The 19,068-nt window shown below is 39.4% G+C and overlaps 1 protein-coding gene across 3 annotated transcripts in view; it reads left to right on the forward strand.

Annotated features, from left to right (window-relative positions):
- The window catches only part of LOC126203207 (CUE domain-containing protein 2), a 102,331-nt gene that overhangs the window by 20,693 nt on the left and 62,570 nt on the right, over positions 1–19,068 (forward strand). For all 3 annotated transcript variants that reach the window (XM_049937450.1, XM_049937452.1, XM_049937451.1), the window contains exon 5: positions 1,264–1,443. In XM_049937450.1, the coding sequence (XP_049793407.1) occupies positions 1,264–1,443 (180 nt within the window). The remainder of the gene's footprint in view (positions 1–1,263; positions 1,444–19,068) is intronic.

Here is a 19,068-nt window from a genome sequence, read left to right on the forward strand (position 1 = left end):
GGAACTTCTACTGAAGAAGTTAGAGGAAGTTTTCCTCCTGTTCATAAAAAAGCTACAAATTGCATCAGCAAAGTGCTAAGAGGAACACAGTATTGACATAGCGTTTAAACCAGCAAGAAAGGTATGGTAACATTTGAATGCTGCTAAGTACCTGCACTCACCAGCTGCTGCACCAGGAGTATAAAAAGTTCCTTGCCACATGCAGTCAAATGTACATAGAAACTACAGAAAGAAGTAATAACATCTGGCTTAAAGAACACAAGAGTAATTTCTATTTGTTTCTCTGATTTTATTGAGATCCAGGCATTACAGAGAAGTCATAGAAATTCAAAAGCATAAAAACAACTTTAACAGAAAAGAAGGCCTGAAACTAGACAAGTTGTGTGCCTTAGTACAAAACAAAGCAGACAGCACCATCTCTCCCCCCACTACAAGCTCTGTAACACACATCGGTGTGACTCCACACTCTTAGGCAGTGGTCTGATGACATCACGACCCAACCGTTGTGTAGATACATACAAACCTCTGAGCTGGTTTGTGTTTGAAACTAATATCTGACTCTTTATAGCTTCTAATGATGTCGCAACATTAGGAGGCAATACATTGTGATAGAAACACACCTTGTACTTTGATGTGATGCCCATATAAGAAAAATCCTCAGGGATACAAATACTGGCAATAGAAAGATCAGATAAATGTGTCTAATGTTCCTAGTTCTGAATAATTGTTTGTGGTTGTAGTGATTAATTACTCATTGTGAAATCAAATTGGTGAATTGTGGTACTGGAATTGTGAACACCATGGTAATTGTTTTGGAAATGAAGTAATTCTTTTAAACTTATGACATAGCAAACTGAATATGTAATTATACAGTGGAACTCCATTAGAGTAATAAAGTTGATACAGTTTCACTCTTTTTGCTGTGTCAGATGAATTTTTTAAGTGAGTGGATGGTGTGTTGCTGCTTCGATTTTATTTTATGAAGCCCAGTTTCTGTATGCATGTCCAGGTATATACAGGGCCAATTACAAGAGCAGAAATTGTACCCAGGAACATGTGCAGGATGTCTTAATGAGTATAAAACGACTCAAACATGTAGTCCTCCTTCTAACTATCAGTAATGTACGTATAGTTTGAAACCTGTCTTATACCTGAAATAAAATTAAAAATTGCGGCAAAAGTGTTTAAGAGTGTGTTGTTTAATATGATTGATGTTCATGCCTAAGTGTGTTGGAATTGTAAGTTTATCTTCCTTTATTGCAGGAGCCACAGTACGATGCAGCTCAAGTGCAGCTCCTACAGGAGATGTTCCCCAGCGCGTGCACTATCGAGGTGCGTCACTGCTTGGCCATTGCTGAGGGTGATGTCGGCCGTGCTGCTCAGTTGGTACTGCACCGCCAGGAGGCAGGCCAGAGCCTCACCAGCCACTCTCCGGCTATGACTGTAAGTTGCTTCTGGAGACTGACCTAGGAATAGTCTAGCTTCAGTTTTGCTAGCAGCTGTAGTGTACCATTTCTTTAGGCGAATATTGGCTGAAACTGTTGTTCGTACTAGCCATCAGCTATTTTCAAGTTGTTCCCGATTTGCATGGCCGCAGTAGATATCAGTCTACCCAGTTAATACTCTGATTAAATAAAATTATAAACAGCCGACCAGTTGCAATGGATAAAGAATTCTTTACCTAGGTTTCAACAAATTTAAATTTGTCTTCTTCAGAAGGTGGCCTAAGGACAATGAACATCATAGCTTACATTAGAAAGGTATGAAACTTAAGTCAAGAATAGATTTTAACACAGATTAGAGAGATCTTGCATTACAAAAATATGAGAACGACGACTGGTATTTACAATTTTACATTAGTATGGACTAATGTATCATTGCCGTTTTTACAAATGTCGGCATAAATCCATTTGTCAAAATTAAAATATAGCCCTAGAAATAGGGTTTGTCACGTAAATATTAATTAGTACATGGATGTTGCAGAGCTCACAACCGACTGAGTGTAATCGGCCAGCGTAGTTACTCTGCGGCCAGGGCAGGTGGCGCTCATGGCGCGAACCATGTGCCGATTGGCGTACAAAAGCAACGTGTAAATTATCAGTATTAATAACGTCCTTGGATAAAGTAACAATAAAAAGAAGGAAAGCGTTTAACACTCCCGTTATAACAGTATGGGAGCCTTGGTACAATTAATGTAGTTATACATCAAAAAGGCAGGTGGCACTTACTCCGAGAGAGTTACACACAGTGGCATATACAGCCAGAATATAAAAATTACATTACTATATTAGTGAAGCCCACACACGCTATATATGTCAGAACTTTAAAATTGACAATAATGGCTCTTAAGACAGAATTACAAACCCTGGTCCACAATCCAGTTAATACACATTCGCAGGGAACCAACGTTTTAGAGCCAGACAAAATGACATAAGGGGCGATGTAGTGGCAGCCATACATCGTGAGAAAACCACATTACATAAAGGGTAGTGAGCTTAAAGATTTGAAAGTGCATAATAGCTTCCTGAGAAAATAGACCACTGAGGTTACCAGTATTAATGTTATACCATAAACAGTACAGGTTTAAAGCCTTCAAAAAATTGTCTACAAGCAAGGTTCAACTGGTCGTTCAGTATAGTACCGTCTTTGAGCTCTAGATGTTTAAAAATTTGTAACTCTTCCTACAGATCTAATCTACGCCCTTTGACTTGTCTGTGTAGGATAACCGTGTCTTCTAACTGTTTAGGCGTATGGCCGGCTATCAAGAGGTGTTCAGCAAAAGTAGAGCTGTGTATATTCGCTCCTTTTGCTGAACACCTCTTGATAGCCGGCCATACGCCTAAACAGTTAGAAGACACGGTTATCCTACACAGACAAGTCAAAGGGCGTAGACTAGATCCGTGGGAAGAGTTACAAATTTTTAAACATGTAGAGCTCAAAGACGGTACTATACTGAACGAGCAGTTGAACCTTGCTTGTAGACAATTTTTCGAAGGCTTTAAACCTGTACTGTTTATGGTATAACATTAATACTGGTAACCTCAGTGGTCTATTTTCTCAGGAAGCTATGATGCACTTTCAAATCTTTAAGCTCACTACCCTTTATGTAATGTGGTTTTCTCACAATGTATGGCTGCTACTACATCGCCCCTTATGTCATTTTGTCTGGCTCTAAAACGTTGGTTCCCTGCGAATGTGTATTAACTGGATTGTGGACCAGGGTTTGTAATTCTGTCTTAAGAGCCATTATTGTCAATTTTAAAGTTCTGACATATATAGCGTGTGTGGGCTTCACTAATATAGTAATGTAATTTTTATATTCTGGCTGTATATGCCACTGTGTGTAACTCTCTCAGAGTAAGCGCCACCTGCTTTTTGATGTATAACTACATTAATTGTACCAAGGCTCCCATACTGTTATAACGGGAGTGTTAAACACTTTCCTTCTTTTTATTGTTACTTTATCTAAGAACGTTATTAATACTGATAATTTACACGTTGCTTTTGTACGCCAATCGGCACATGGTTCGCGCCATGAGCGCCACCTGCCCTGGCCGCAGAGTAACTACGCTGGCCTGATTATACTCAGTCGGTTGTGAGCTCTGCAACATCCATGTACTAATTTATATTTACATGACAAACCCTATTTCTAGGGTTATATTTTAATTTTGACAAATGGATTTATGCCGACATTTGTAAAAACGGCGATGATACATCAGTTCATACTAATGTAAAATTGTAATTACCAGTTGTCATTCTCATATTTTTGTAATGCAAGAGCTCTCTAATTTGTGTTAATATCTATTCTTGACTTAAGTTTCATACCTTTCTAATGTAAGCTATGATGTTCATTGTCCTTAGGCCACCTTCTGAAGAAGACAAATTTAAATTTGTTGAAACCTAGGTAAAGAATTCTTTATCCATTGCAACTGGTCGGCTGTTTATAATTTTATTACGTGGAACCGTTGCTGTTGTGCAGCTATGTTTAAAACACTCTGATTAAAATAATTTTGTGATTGACATTTCAGTGGGTGAAGCAGACGCGACCAGCGGCCACCTGATTACAGTTCTTCCTAGAGCACTGAGTGCTAGTTGTGTTGCTTGTTTTCCAGGTACATGCAGAGCTTTGTCAAGTGTGGCTGGCTGCACAGGGCAGAGGGGAGAGAGCCCAGTATTAGGAGAGCTGTGATCCGTTGCACACCTCTAAAAATATTTTCATGTAAATAAAGAAAAGCTTGATCAGCTTCTGGAGACAGTTTCACCTTTTTTGAACATTTCCTTTCTGCATAAAAATTTGAAAATTAGTATTTATAGATTCTCGTGCTTTCTTCCACATAACAGCCCTTATTATTTGGTAGTCTTTTAAGGTCATTTGGTTCAAAAAATTAATTTTTTTTATACCTTACATTCTCACATTTCAGCTTTTAATGGATTAGCCAAATTTTGTCTTTAGAATAAAGCCTTGGAATTAAACTGTTGTTTATGGGTTTAAGGAGACAAAACATCTTAAGGTCATCAGTCCCCCCCACCCCCCACCCCCCTTGCCCCTCTCAGCATGATACCAGTGTGCCCCATGTATCTGCTTCTAAAATAAAGTCTATATGTAAGTGATAGTTTTCAAAATGAGATTTTCACTCTGCAACAGAATGTGTGCTGTATAAAACTTCCTGGCAGATTAAAGCTGTGTGTCAGTCTGAGACTCAAGTCAGGACCTGTACCATTCACAAGCAAGTGCTCTACTGACTCAACTACCCAAGAATGACTCGTGGCCCATTCTCACAGTTTTACTTCTGCCAATACCTCATCTCCCGCATTCCAAACTTCACAGAAGCTGTCCCGTAAAACTTGCAGGACTAGCACTCGTGGAAGAAAGGACATTGTAGAGATCTGGTGTAGCCACCACTTAGAGTATGTTTCCAGAATGATATTTTCTCTCTGCAGTGGACTGTGCATGGATATTAAACTTCCTGGCTGATTGGAACTGTGCTGGATTGAGACGTGAACCTGTGCCTTTTGTGGGCAAGTGCTCTACTGACAGAGCTGTGTAAGCATGACTCTCAACCTGTTCTCACAACTTTACTTCTGCTAGTACCTAGTCTCATTCTGGAAACATCCCCCAGGCTGTAGCAAAGCCAAGTCTCCACTAGTCCTGAAAGTTTCACAGGAGAGATGCTATGAAATTTGGAAGGAAAGATGAGGTACTGACAGAAATAAACCTGTGAGAACAGGTCGTGAGTCATGATTTGGTAGCTCAGTCGGTAGGGCACTTGCCTGCAAAATACAAAGTTCCCAAGTTCAAGTCTTGGTGTGGCACACAGTTTTAATCTGCCGAGTAGTTTCAGTTTTCTAAATGTTTGTGTTATGTATATCTGAGGTAGAACATGAGTATCAATCTGGTATTCATATAGTGGGACATGTAAAACTGCTCAAAAACCACATACAGGCTGGCCAGTATTCTGTTCTTGTCGTTAACTGCCAGGCAGAGTCGAAACTTAACTCGCACAGCTATTGAGGGGCACCATAGAACTGAATAACCTACAACACTTAACTTGGAGAATATATAGAGACACCCATGATCCTTGGATACTTTGCTTTCAGTATACTTCAGATCTTATGTTGATGTGCATGAAGTATTGGTAATACATCAAAATTGTCTTTAAAGCAAAAATTAATTAAAATCAAACTGATTTTTATGTAGTGAATTCTGATTGGTTCTCTCTATAGTGATTCTTGAAAGTATTCTACAGTTGTACAACAAGCGAAGTAGAACTGGCAGCTGCAGCCAGATGCATTCATTCACACAAATATTTTACTATAGACACTATTATGAAAAGGCTCTGCTATATGGTGAGTAACAGCATGATGTTGTCATTATTCCATCCTGGAGTTTTCATTGCTTTATTTTACTGTAGATACACACCCAAAGCCTTTTTGTTCTCAATGCGAGCCCTGGAATGCTTAAAGGCAACTGGACTCCAGCAAAGCTGCCAAGTGTTTCGGTGGTCAGGCAGCAATAGGAGGTTCGAGGCACGGTTACAGGGGCAGCTGCATCATTGGTACGACTTCTTGATGGCAGCAACTGGCCCAGGCTGAGCATTATGGCATAGCCCAGCTATCCAGAATCCTGACTAGCTGGTTGCAGAGGATATAAATGCTAATTTCTGGAACAGAATAGACATAAGTTCCATCATTGCCAAATACCTCAGTGTCATCAAACTCTCCTGCTAGCATGGAAGCTTCACAAAGGGTGGCCAGTCTTCTGAACAGTCATTGACTCATAGTAGTAGGTTGGTATGATTGGCAAAAGGTGCTTCTGTCAGCATAAGTAACTGACTTGCAACGGTCATTTCCCAGAAGTTTGCATTCTGGCTACTGGCACTGCTTGATCCATTACTCTCTTCCGTCCTTAACTAAATTCGGTACCTGAATTTCTGTTCAAAAAATGGCTACAACAGAGCACTTGAAGTAGTTACATATAGTACATCTTGCGTCTGTGACTTGAATTTTGTGAGTGTACTTCATTTACGGTGTCACTTTCTCCATTGTTACACTTAAGCTAAGCATACACAGTTTTTTTTCTTGCAATTTGCACTTTTTCATGTCAGCCAGATCTTCTTGGGTGCCAGTATCACTGGTGTGAACCCATAGGTTGGAGGTCGGTAGGGGTGGTATTTGGTCAACTCTATGCTTGTAGTAAGCAATATCTGTGATGGATAGAATTATGCAGGTGGCTGAGGTTGTGGTTCCTATGGTCACAAGTTTGCGATGATGTTCTGCACAATATCTTTTCATGTTGTTTATTAGGTGTTCCATTGATATGTGGCAATTTTGTACAACTAAAATCTGATCTATAGGTGCAAGAAAGATCAGGTTTAACATGTTAGTCAAGTAGGTCAGGTTTACAGTGGATACAATCTCAAAGTATAGGACAGGTAGGTAGGCAAGTTAATATATGGGTGAGATTTAGGGTGGTGGTTCAAGTGATGGTTGTGGGTAATCTGAAGGTTGGTCCAGAAATTTTACACCAGGTGCCATTAATCAATAAACCCTGTAGCTCTGTGTGCTGTGTGCCACTATAACATCCTTAATTATAATGGGTACAAATGATGACCACCGGGTTACCGCAGAAAACAACCAGTGCAGTCCAATTCTTCGGAAAAATTGTGTTTTATTTGTGATTGTATCTTTAGGACAAGCCCTTACAGATTTCTGAGAGTGTAACAGAATGAAATTACACAGCCAGGGGATGGTGTGCACATGTTGTTTTTGGGAGAGGTGTCTGGTCCAGTCTGGCAGTGCAGAATTCCTGTTTGGAGAACAAGCCAGGGGACTTTTTCTGGTGGAGTTAACAGTATTTTGTGTACTTTCAGAGACGTAAACTTTAGCAGTGCTCCCCATGCTACTGGATAATTATGGAGGGTGTAACACTCAACTCTACATCCGGCAAATTAATATTTGCCTGATCTTACCTTTCTTTTCCTTTTTTCCATTCACCCTTCTGCTTCTCTCTTTGCCCCTTCGAAAGGTGGTGCAGCAGTGGAGGCAGTGCATTTTGGGTTCCTTTAAGTGAATGAGCACACAATATGTGCACTACTGCGGTGCGCACTGGTAATTGTAATTTAATCCATAAGGTAGAAGGACTTACCTCGTTATGGTGGGTATTGATGTTGTAACTCTCAATTTTCCTGTTGCCCTGTGCGCACTGGTAATTGTAATTTAACATTAGCAGGTGATGTCATTTCTACTACTTAGGAATGTGTATCAGACTTGTTAGACTTGTCTTTTGGTGCACATGGATTGGTTGGCATCACCCATCATTTCACATGATACTTCAGTAATGTTGCTTCTTTATTATGAGTACCTTACTGTCTTTCCAAGCCCTAAGTGTTCATCTTTTTAACAAGGTGCCAAATATTTTTTAACCTTTTTAAAAAATTTCTAACTGTCAACATATCTTTTTCTGGATTGACTTTCATAGCTCAAAAGGAAAGGGCTTCTTTTGACTGAAAACCACCTCATACTGGGACAAGCCTGTACTCTCGTGGACTTTGGAGGTATACACCACTAATCCATAAGGGAGAAGGATGTACCTCGTTATGGTGGGTATTGATGTTGTAACTCACAATTTTCCTGTTGCCCTGTGGGCTGTAAAATTCCATCCGTCTGCCTATGATTGTAATATACTTGTCGTAAGCTTTATAGTGCATAATAAGTGACACAACTGCTTTATTACATCTGAAATAAAATTTGTGGGTCGGCCCGTTATCACTCTCAAAAACTTCATTATCCATTGAGTAACCATTGCTTCTGCCACAGTTTCTGCCTGCTGGTTTGGTATGATGATCATGGACATGAAACATGAAAAATAATCAATTATCGTTAGTATGTAAAAGTTTTCTGTTGGTGTTTGAGTGAAGGATCTGAATATGTCCATGCCAATCATTTGATACAATCTATTTGCCTCTGGTAATTTCTGTAATGTAATTTTGTTTATGGGCAAAGCCCACTCTTCGTGCACATGGAATACAATTTTTTACATAACGCGTGACATCCTGGTTGTGTGTCTCAGCATTCTGTGACTGGCAGCCACTGTCCAGGTACAACTGAATCCTGAGCCTGCATCAACAACTCATTTCATAATTTTGCTGGTACCACTAGTCGCAAACCACATCTTGGCTTTCAATACAGCACTCTGTCTAAACTAAACTACACTAAAGCAAACTAAACTAAACTCCATCCGAACAGGCCTTGGAATGCCCAATGGTACCGACCATTAGCCATGCCATTCTCAACCGATAGGTATCAATGGATGCAGATATGAAGGGACATGTAGTCAGTACTCTGCACTCCAAGCCATTTCAGTTTTAGAGACTGGAGCCACTACCTCACAACCAGGTAGGTCCTCAGTTGGCCTCACAAGGGCTGAGTTTGTCTTGGTTGCCAATAGCACTCGGGAGACATGAATGGTCACCCAACCAAGTGCTACCCAAGCTCGACATCGCTTAACTTCATTGATCTGACAGGTACGAAGCAACCACCATTCAGCAGTGTAGATGGTGTGCAGTGCCAACAGCCTTGCTGCAGTGGTAACACTGGCAGAAACCAGTGTTACCACTGTGGTGAGGCTATTTGCACAGTAATCTGTCTACACTGCTGAATTGCGGTTGCTTTGAAAAATGCTGACAATTTGGGTCAACACCTTGTGCTTTCTGCCATTCTTGTGTGTCTACACCAGCACATTCCATGGCACGTATTTTCCTGCTTAGTCATTTTGCATTCCTATGTGATTTTCCCAGTCGACATACAACTTCAAAATCAAATTCATTTAGTCTTAGTTAAATTACTTGCTTCTTTTTGTCACTTGCTTCTTTTTGTCCCAGTAATCATTTCAGTGCCACAAGATCAGTTATTACCTTGCAATATCATCCCTTAAATAAAAGCAGAAATAAGTGATGTCTTAGATTAGTGCTAGCATTTCCTTTCCTGTGGTTGAATAATTTCTTTCTGCCTTATTGTCTTCAAGCATATTCTATCAGATGTTTACTTCCGTCTACCTTCTGGCTTAAGATGTGACCCAACTTTAAAAACTCTGTTCCGCAGTCCAGAGATAATCGAAATTTTGCTCCTTATGTTGATATGGTGTGAGGGGTATTGAGATTTCACTGAATTTTATAATGAATTTTCTATGAAAATTGGCTAAGACTAAATACAATTGCAATTATTTTTCCTTAATGGACTTTGGGCAGGTTCTCATGATTTCAACAAATCATGGCTCAGCATATACATCCTCCTGGCTGATAATATGCGTGTAATACGAAATGCCACTTTTCCAAGCTGAGTGCTTTTTGTGCTGCATGTAAATTATCAGAAACATCAGATAAATGTATTACATGCTCCTGGCCGTCCTTGGGAATGCAGTGATGTTGTCTAAGTAAACCATGCATCATTTTTGTTGCAGTCCTCGTAATACTCCATCTGATAGCTGCGATTTTAATCCAAATCGCATATGATGGTACAGATAATGGCCAGATGGTTTGTAACTGAATGTGGTTTGTAGCTAACCTTCTAGTGCTCTTTCTCATTGATGATTACCACTTTGTAGGTACATAGTTGTGAAATAACAACATTGGCCTAGATTATCTAAGGCCTCTGTTACATTGGTATGGGGTAGCCATCTGCGAGTATCCATTGGTTCAAATACCGATAGTTGCAACAAAACCTACACAGCCTACTGCTATTTAATGACGTTTTTGGTACTGTTGTTACCAATGCGCCCTAAAGGCTCATCCTCTGAGGTGATTAGTCAGACAGTTTTATATTTTTTTATAATTGGCTTCTTAATGTGTGTGTTTTCTTGCTTTGAGCATTAGAATGATGAATTTTATTTCTCTTCGGCAGAAGCATTGCTTACCAGGTAAGTAAGTGTCGTGTGACTAGGGCCTCCTGTTGGGTAGACCGTTCCCCGGGTGCAAGTCTTTCGATCTGACGCCACTTCGGCGACTTGCGCGTCGATGGGGATGAAATGATGATGATTAAGACAACTCAACACCCAGTCCCTGAGCGGAGAAAATCTCTGACCCAGCCGCGAATCGAACCCGGGCCCTTAGGATTGACATTCTGTCGTGCTGATCACTTGGCTACCGGAGGGGCGGACGCTTACTAGGTGAAATTCTGACAAGAAGGGGGCAGATGGGGGGTAAGAAATGAATTGCAAGAAACATGAGTGAGAAGTAAATTAAAATATTTTTACCTGAAGAAAGAAAGCAAAGTAGAGTTAGGAAGGTAGAGAAATACATGGTTTGCCTAGAGTTTGCAGTAAAGGGAGGAAATGTATGTAACTGAAAAGCCTCTCCATATTCCTTCTGTAGTGGACTGACAAGGCAGCCAGTCCACAGTGACGGGTAGCCGAAAGGGCACACGTACACACACGCCAACTGGCGCGAAGTCTGGAACAGGATTCGTAATGAATGTGATAAAGAAAAGAACGTAGCTACTAGAACACTTAACTTTTATATCGTCCTTTGGTATACAGCATTCTTGATGATACAAGTGAGACTATCTTGAGATACATGCAATGGTACAAATGGCGCCTTGCTAGGTCGTAGCCATTAACTTAGCTGAAGGCTATTCTAACTGTCTCTCGGCAAATGAGATAAAGGCTTCGTCAGTGTAGTCGCTAGCAACGTCGTCGTACAACTGGGGCGAGTGCTAGTCAGTCTCTCGAGTCCTGCCGTGTGGTGGCGCTCGATCTGCGATCCTGACAGTGGCGACATGCGAGTCCGACATGTACTAATGGACCGCGGCCGATTTAAAGCTACCACCTAGCAAGTGTGGTGTCTGGCGGTGACACCACACCTTCCTTGCTTCCTTGCCTCTTCCCCTCCCCAACCTGTATTAACAGCTTAAAGTCCAAACATGAGAAATAATGTTCCACATTGGGAAGGGATTAATGCTCTGCTAAAAATGATACAAGATCTTGTGCCAAGTTCTGCACAAATTAATTTCCTTGCCTCACATCTCTCTCAGTATTACGAGAAAGAAGCCTCTTTTTTCTTTTTTCTTTTGTGCCATTTGAAATCTGAAACCCTTCGCATATTTAGGCAATTGCAATACTTCTTTCATGCATTAGACATTTGGAGTCAGAGCACCCAATTAAACATAGTGACCACTTGTCATATAGATATGTTGCCTGTTGATTTTCATCTTAGCTCTTCAGCTGACATTTGCTCAGTGTCAGCTGACATTTGTTTAGTGATTTTCTGACTTTTTGTCAGATCCAATGGCTGACATTGTCAAAGATTTACCCTTCTTTGCTGCTGTAGTATGCCACCAGAAATAGGGGGTTAGTCTTTGACAATTACAGTCACTTGTGCTGGCAAAAAGTCAGAAAAATTATCAAACAAATGTTAGCTGAAGATCCCAGTACAAAAACTTTGACAAGTTGCAATGAAACCGCCAGCAATTTTTTATATGTCATATGATTTGTTTCTATTGGTGAACCTTAGATGGTAATCAAACAAACGTAACATGCATACAGTGGTATTTTGAAAAAGTTTTGCTAATTGCTGAGATAACGAACATTGATGGTAGCTGTATTTGCCATAGGAAGGAAGAGCAACAGTGCCTGCCAGTTTATGTTCAGTAACTTTATGTATCGGTCACAGTCAACTATTTTGTTTAATGCTTGAAATGGCTTTGGCAGAAACTTCATCTCCAGATAATGTCTCAGTATCTGGAATATACATTTCTGTTGAAAACAGTCATAGCAATGGGATTGTGGTAGATAATTAAAGTTGTTGTAAAATTTTGCTGTAGAACTAAAGAATACTGCTAATGTGAACCATGTGTTTGATGATGAAATCATTTGTGTGTGTGTGCTGTGATTCACTCAAGATATACCACCTTTCTGCTGCAACTGGAGCTTAGTGATAAGTTGTTTGAAGGAATGCCTGGATACCAAACCATGGTGATATTCCAGCAGTCTTTCAGTTGAGTGCTTGGTTCTCTGTCACTTCAGTGTGCTGCTTATGATGTGAAAAGTCTATCATTTGGCATTATTGATTTATATGTGACAGACTGTTTTTAAAGTTCTATAAATATTTGCCCAAACAAACACTAATGTAGTCATTTAAATAATGAATTTTTTATGTAATTCCATGAAATTACTTCAGAATAAAAAATTGATACCAAACTGTATTTCTTTTTACATTTTTGTATCATTTATTTGAGAAGTGATTTAAGAATTAACTGTAGAAATAAAACTAATTACATTTGTATAATAGATTTTTTAGCCTATATGGCTGTAAAAGATATGAGACCACAAATTCCCCACCTCTGGTGTTAAAGACAGGGAAATAACATTATTAGTGCTGAATATAAAATGCGCTGACCAAGCAGCCGAGAGTAGAAAAGAAGTTTATAACTGAGAATTTAAAGTAATAAATAATATACTGTGTTACACTTCTGCAGATGCTGCACATTCACATTAAACCAAACCATAACATTTCTGTTGTTATATTGTGTTATTTGATGTCGTACAACTTCTTCAACTACAAGTTGCCTGAAACGCCAGTTTAGAGTTGACTCTTATGGACTGGCAGATTTTGCACTACATCACTTATATATGTGGAAGTTATGTTAAGTATCATTGAAGTTTGTGCCATTCAAGGGTCAGAAATTCAGATTGAGATTTTCACTCTGCAGCGGAGTGTGCACTTATACGAAACTTCCTGGCAGATTAAAACTGTGTGCCCGACCGAGACTCGAACTCGGGACCTTTGCCTTTCGCGGGCAAGTGCTCTACCAATTGAGCTACCGAAGCACGACTCACGCCCGGTACTCACAGCTTTACTTCTGCCAGTACCTCGTCTCCTACCTTCCAAACTTTACAGAAGCTCTCCTGCGAAACTTGCAGAACTAGAACTCCTGAAAGAAAGGATATTGCGGAGACATGGCTTAGCCACAGCCTGGGGGATGTTTCCAGAATGAGATTTTCACTCTGCAGCAGAGTGTGTGCTGATATGAAACTTCCTGGCAGATTAAAACTGTGTGCTCGACCGAGACTCGAACTCGGGACCTTTGCCTTTCGCGGGCAAGTGCTCTACCAACTGAGCTACCGAAGCACGACTCACGCCCGGTACTCACAGCTTTACTTCTGCCAGTACCTCGTCTCCTACCTTCCAAACTTTACAGAAGCTCTCTTGCGAAACTTGCAGAACTAGCACTCCTGAAAGAAAGGATATTGCGGAGAGCTTCTGTAAAGTTTGGAAGGTAGGAGACGAGGTACTGGCAGAAGTAAAGCTGTGAGTACCGGGCGTGAGTCGTGCTTCGGTAGCTCAGTTGGTAGAGCACTTGCCCGCTAAAGGCAAAGGTCCCGAGTTCGAGTCTCGGTCGGGCACACAGTTTTAATCTGCCAGGAAGTTTCAGAAATTCAGATGTTTGAAGTATTACTCAAAATTGTGGGCTGACAGGATTGTGGGCCATGACAAATACATACTTAACAGATTCTTCTAAATGATCTGTTGTATGTTAAGTTTATAATTATATATACTGTCCAAAAAAAGGTTTTACACCGCCTGCAATTGGTGAATGTGTGCGGGCTTAGACTGAAAGGGAGCTGGGTATGAAGGAATTAGCCTTTTGAAATTAACTTTACTGTAAAATAAAAACAAAGTGATAACCAAAATTGCCTATCTGCTGAATCAAAATCTGCTGCTGAGTAACATTCAGTACCACATACTTCTACTATATTGCTCTACACTCAGCAAGTTTAAACTTGCCCCAAGCATGCTCAATCTTGTTAATTACAGCAGATACTGCAGGACATACCAGAAGTCAAATCAAAAACAGCTGCAAACATTAGAAACTTGGGTGCCAGTATCCTCAGTGCAGCAAAGCAATTTGTATCGCATAATAAAGACAAGTCTTCTGGACAGATTTTATGCCAGTTAGGTCCTTTTCAGAGTATGCTGATACATTAGCTCTATATTTAGAAATCATAAAACTGCTCACTCAGTGAAGAAAGACCTGCATCTAAAGAGTGGAAAGTTGCATAGGTCACACCAATACACAAGAAAGGAAATGAAAGTAACCCTCTGAATTACAGACACGTACCCCTGACAATACTTTGCAGTGGGATTTTGGAAAATATCTGTGTACAAATATTAGACTTGAAGAAAACTAGCTACTGACAGTCAGCACAGATTCAGAAAATATTGTTCTGGTAAAACACAACTAGCTCTTTATTCATACAAAGTCTCCTGTGCTATCAACAGTGGACCTCAGAGTGATTCCATTTCTAGATTTCCAGAAGACTTTTGGCACTGTTCCTGACAAATGCTGTCTTGTCTCATGGCCTATGAATTGTAGTCATCTAGTAAAACAGAAGTGATATTTGGTTTTCTTCAAGGAAGTGTTTAGGCCCTCTACTCTTTCTAGTCTATACAGATGAATTAAGAGACGATCTGAGCAGCCCTCTTACATTGTTTGCAGATGCTGTTTGTTTACTTCTAGTTAAGTTATCAGAAGTTTAAAACTATTTGCAAAATGGTTTAGACAAGATAGTGTTAGGTGCGAAAAGTGGCAATAGACTCTAAATGATGAAAAATGTGGAGTCATCCACAGGATTACTAAAAGGAATCCATTAAATTTCAATGACGTGATAAATCACACAAATCCTGAAGGCTGCCAATTCAACTAAATACCCAGGAATTACAATTACAAATTACTTAATTTAGAACAATCACATAGATAATGTGGAGAAGGCAATGACAAAAGACTTAGAAGATGCAGCAGATCTGCTAAAGAGACTACCTAAACCATGCTTGTCCAACCCCTTATCAACTATTGCTATGCAATGTGGCATCCTCGCCAGTTAGGTTTGACGGAGGACATAAAAACATTCGAAGAGGGCGTAGCAAAGCATAATATACAAATTTACGTGGCAATCATTAAAATATCAATGTTTTTCATTTTGATGGGATCTCATCATAAAATTTCAATCACCAGCAGTCTCTTCCAGATGTGAATTTGGAACTTGGACAGAAAGTTTTAAGCATTCGTTTTTCCCGTGCACAGTTTGTAAGTGGAGCAGTAGAGAAGTAGCTTGAAGGTAGTTCCATGAAACCTGTCCCAGGTAATTGCGAAGTGTGTAGTAGCTGTGTAAATGTAAAGTGTAAGTTGTTCAGTTCTTCCCTTCTGAAATAAAATATTCATGCTGTGGGTGTAATATGATCATGCATTATCATCTTAAAAGACAAACCCATCAACAAAATTTTGACTGTAGGGCTGGGCAGTAAGCTTGAGGGTGCTATCCTGCTACTGCATAGTGATGAGAGGCATCTGAAAACTTAGAACTTGTAAAACAAGGTATAGTGTCACTATCAATAAAACTATGCATAACCAAGGTATCAACAGTCACCTTGGCTCAAAATGCATTACATGGATGTAGTTTCTAGCTGACAAGGGGGATTAGTGTGTAAACATTGCCTCCAGCTGTAATTCATTATTATTATTATTATTATTATTATTATTATTATTTAACCGTCCCAAAAAATAACTGTCACACCCCCTTTCTGAACCCATGGACCACTTGACTGAATCGTGCATTGGAACATAGCTGTCTCATCAGGTGTCAGACAAATCCTAACACCTGTCAGCAGAGAGAATCCATTGGTTTCTGTACCATTCCAGATGTTTGCTTGCTCACAATCTTTGTGAACCACGGTGCCGAGGGTTTGTACTGTCGTTTGTAATGGATGCCTAGAGTTCAAATTGGTTGTGTGGTGATGGTTTCTTATTCTATGAGTCATTACACCTATCCCAGTCGTCCCCCAACTGGCAGAAGAAGTTACTTTGCATTCTCGCTGTGGGTACCTGCAAGCTATAACTTGTATGTAGCTCTCATCATGTGATGGTGATATAGGAGATGCCCATTGTCAAGTAGATTTTTGATGTAGCTCTCATCATGTGATGGTGATATAGGAGATGCCCATTGTCAAGTAGATTTTTGATGTTTTTTTGTCTCACAGTAGCAGTTGAATGTTCAAATGACATTTCTGTGGAGTACACAACTCTGGGGTGCAACTTTGTTTTCTTTTTACTCCATGAAGTGAGAATATGCTCATGTTCATATCTTGTAATGATCCTTGAAGTCTTGGTGATAGACCCATTCCCAACTGGAGAACACTGAATTCTACTGAACTGCATGAAGAATATTGGTTTACGTTTGCTTGACGACACGGGTAGCTGTAGTAAGTGATTTCATCTGGTCAAAACAGTAGTTTACATTGCTTAATAATGACTCTGAGCACAGTGTTGTGTAATGTGAATGGCACACGTTAGGCACTTTCTGGTGGGACAATCTCCTCCCTACTGCCTTTCAAGAATACTGTCAGTCAAGCCTTACGTGACACGATAATGTTCGGATGGTTCCTTCAATAAGACCATGGCCAGTTCTGTTGTTATACTTTCAGTCCATACTGGTTCTAATATTTGAGGAAAGTGAAACATCTTCTCCTCGTCTGTGCTGGTGCTGCAACAAAAAAAAAAAAAAAAAAAAAAAAAAAAAAAAAAAAATAGCCAGCAGACAAGTCTGTTGAACTTCTGAAAGTGCAGTCACAGTAGTTTAGTGATGTAAGAATTTAAATTCAGGCTGGACTGCCAAAAAATAGGAATGTAAATGATATTCTTGTCGCAATCACTCCATTGAAATGTATATTAACAAGAGAATAACATTTCTGATGGAAGAAACTGTTAACAGTACCTGAGTAAATCAGTAAACAGTTTAGATTTTCAAACTGTTTCAGTTGTGAATCCTGCTTTGTGTGTGTCAGTCTGTTATGCTCTCTCTCTCTCTCTCTCTCTCTCTCTCTCTCTCTCTCTCTCTCTCTCTCTCTCACACACACACCACCACCATTAGCCAATGTGTGACTGCTGTAAAAGTTTTCTGTTCCACCACTACAGTGTAGCCAATTTTGAAAGAGCAACTTTGTTGAGTTTATCCACGTATTGTGATTGTGCATCTGTTATGTTCTTTCAAATGTTAGGTGGTTTGTACTCCCATGCAAAAAAATAAACCCAACAGCTGAATGCAAAAAAAGGAATGAAACAGTTTTCAGGTTACCTAGTATAGATTCATTGCAGTGGAACCACCATTTTGTGTGCATCAGTGTCTCATTATTCAACATCTGGAACTTTTATTTGTTTTTATCTTAACTGCTATTTAAAATTCATAACCAACTTCTACATTAGGTGAAAGTGTTCAGTTTTGCTGATGTTGAATAAAGAATAGTGAGGAGATGATGTTGAATAAAAGTAATTCATTTCCACTGGATTGAGATTTCGTTGCTGGGAATATCCTCCCACAGTGATATTTCACAGTTGTTGATTTTCAGTTATAACATCACAGCAAGTACAAAGTAATTAAAAGTTCAGAATTTTGTATATTATATTTAAGGTAAGTATTGGAAAGAGTAAAAGTAACAATTGACTGTGCAGTCGAGACATCGAGCTGTCGACGGGCATGTAAACAACACTAAAAATTTTGCTAAATTTTGAAACAGCATGCTTCTTTATGCACATCCCACACTCACTCCCATTCCTGTTCTCGTGCCTACCTGCTTCATTCATTCTGCATTCTCTTCTCTTCAATTCTCCCTCTCCATCAGTGCTGCAATCCCCACAGCCCCCAGTCCAACCAAATGCCTTGAAATTTTAGTTCTTTTTCTCATTTTATCTTTTTATTAAAATTTAATTTATATTTGTACTCGATATTTCTCATTGAGTGTGGTGAGGTTGTTAAAATGGGATATGAAGAGTGCATATTGTATTTACACTATCTCTCTCCACTTAAAACTTAATATTGTATTGCATTCTTCATAACCACACTGCAAAAGCGAATTGTAACTTGAAATAAAAATGTACCTCTGATGCTAAAAATGCATCAAGGCAACACAAATCACAGGAGTTTTTGCAGAACCTGAATTACACAAGGCTCGTGTAAATGGAAGATTATGACGAAATTTAAATATTTTGTGAAATAATTTCACTAGAATTATTTTGAGCACATCCCCAAATGATAGTGTAAGTAAAACATATTAATAAAGGAAATAAATTTCCTATGTGAGTCCATGATCATTGTGAATATTTCGCAAATAAAACCGTCTATGTCACTTAATAAATATCTTCGTTTATTATGTTGTTTCTGACTGTCATCACCACATAAGCATTTAAAATTAGAGAAACATAAAGAGTGAGAGATGTTTGTTATACATTAACAACCTACAAAAGATGAAAAACTAAAAAGTTAAAAAATTTAAGTAGTTCACTCACTAAAATTTAGATTTCTAAAACTAGGTCCTGTGTCGTTATCAATAAAACCTGTGACTAACCAGGGTGTCAACTATCAACTCAGCTCCAAAAAGGTATCACAAAGATGGAAATTCTGGCCATCAAGTGGCACTAGTGTGTGGTATGTTACTTTGAGTGTTAATTTATTATTATTACTAGCCTTTTCTCCATGGTTTCACCTGCATATGCATTAGACACAATATTGCTCACACTGACTCC

Source organism: Schistocerca nitens, chromosome 9 (genome assembly GCF_023898315.1).
Source record: "Schistocerca nitens isolate TAMUIC-IGC-003100 chromosome 9, iqSchNite1.1, whole genome shotgun sequence".
Classification (NCBI taxonomy): Eukaryota; Metazoa; Arthropoda; class Insecta; order Orthoptera; family Acrididae; genus Schistocerca; species Schistocerca nitens.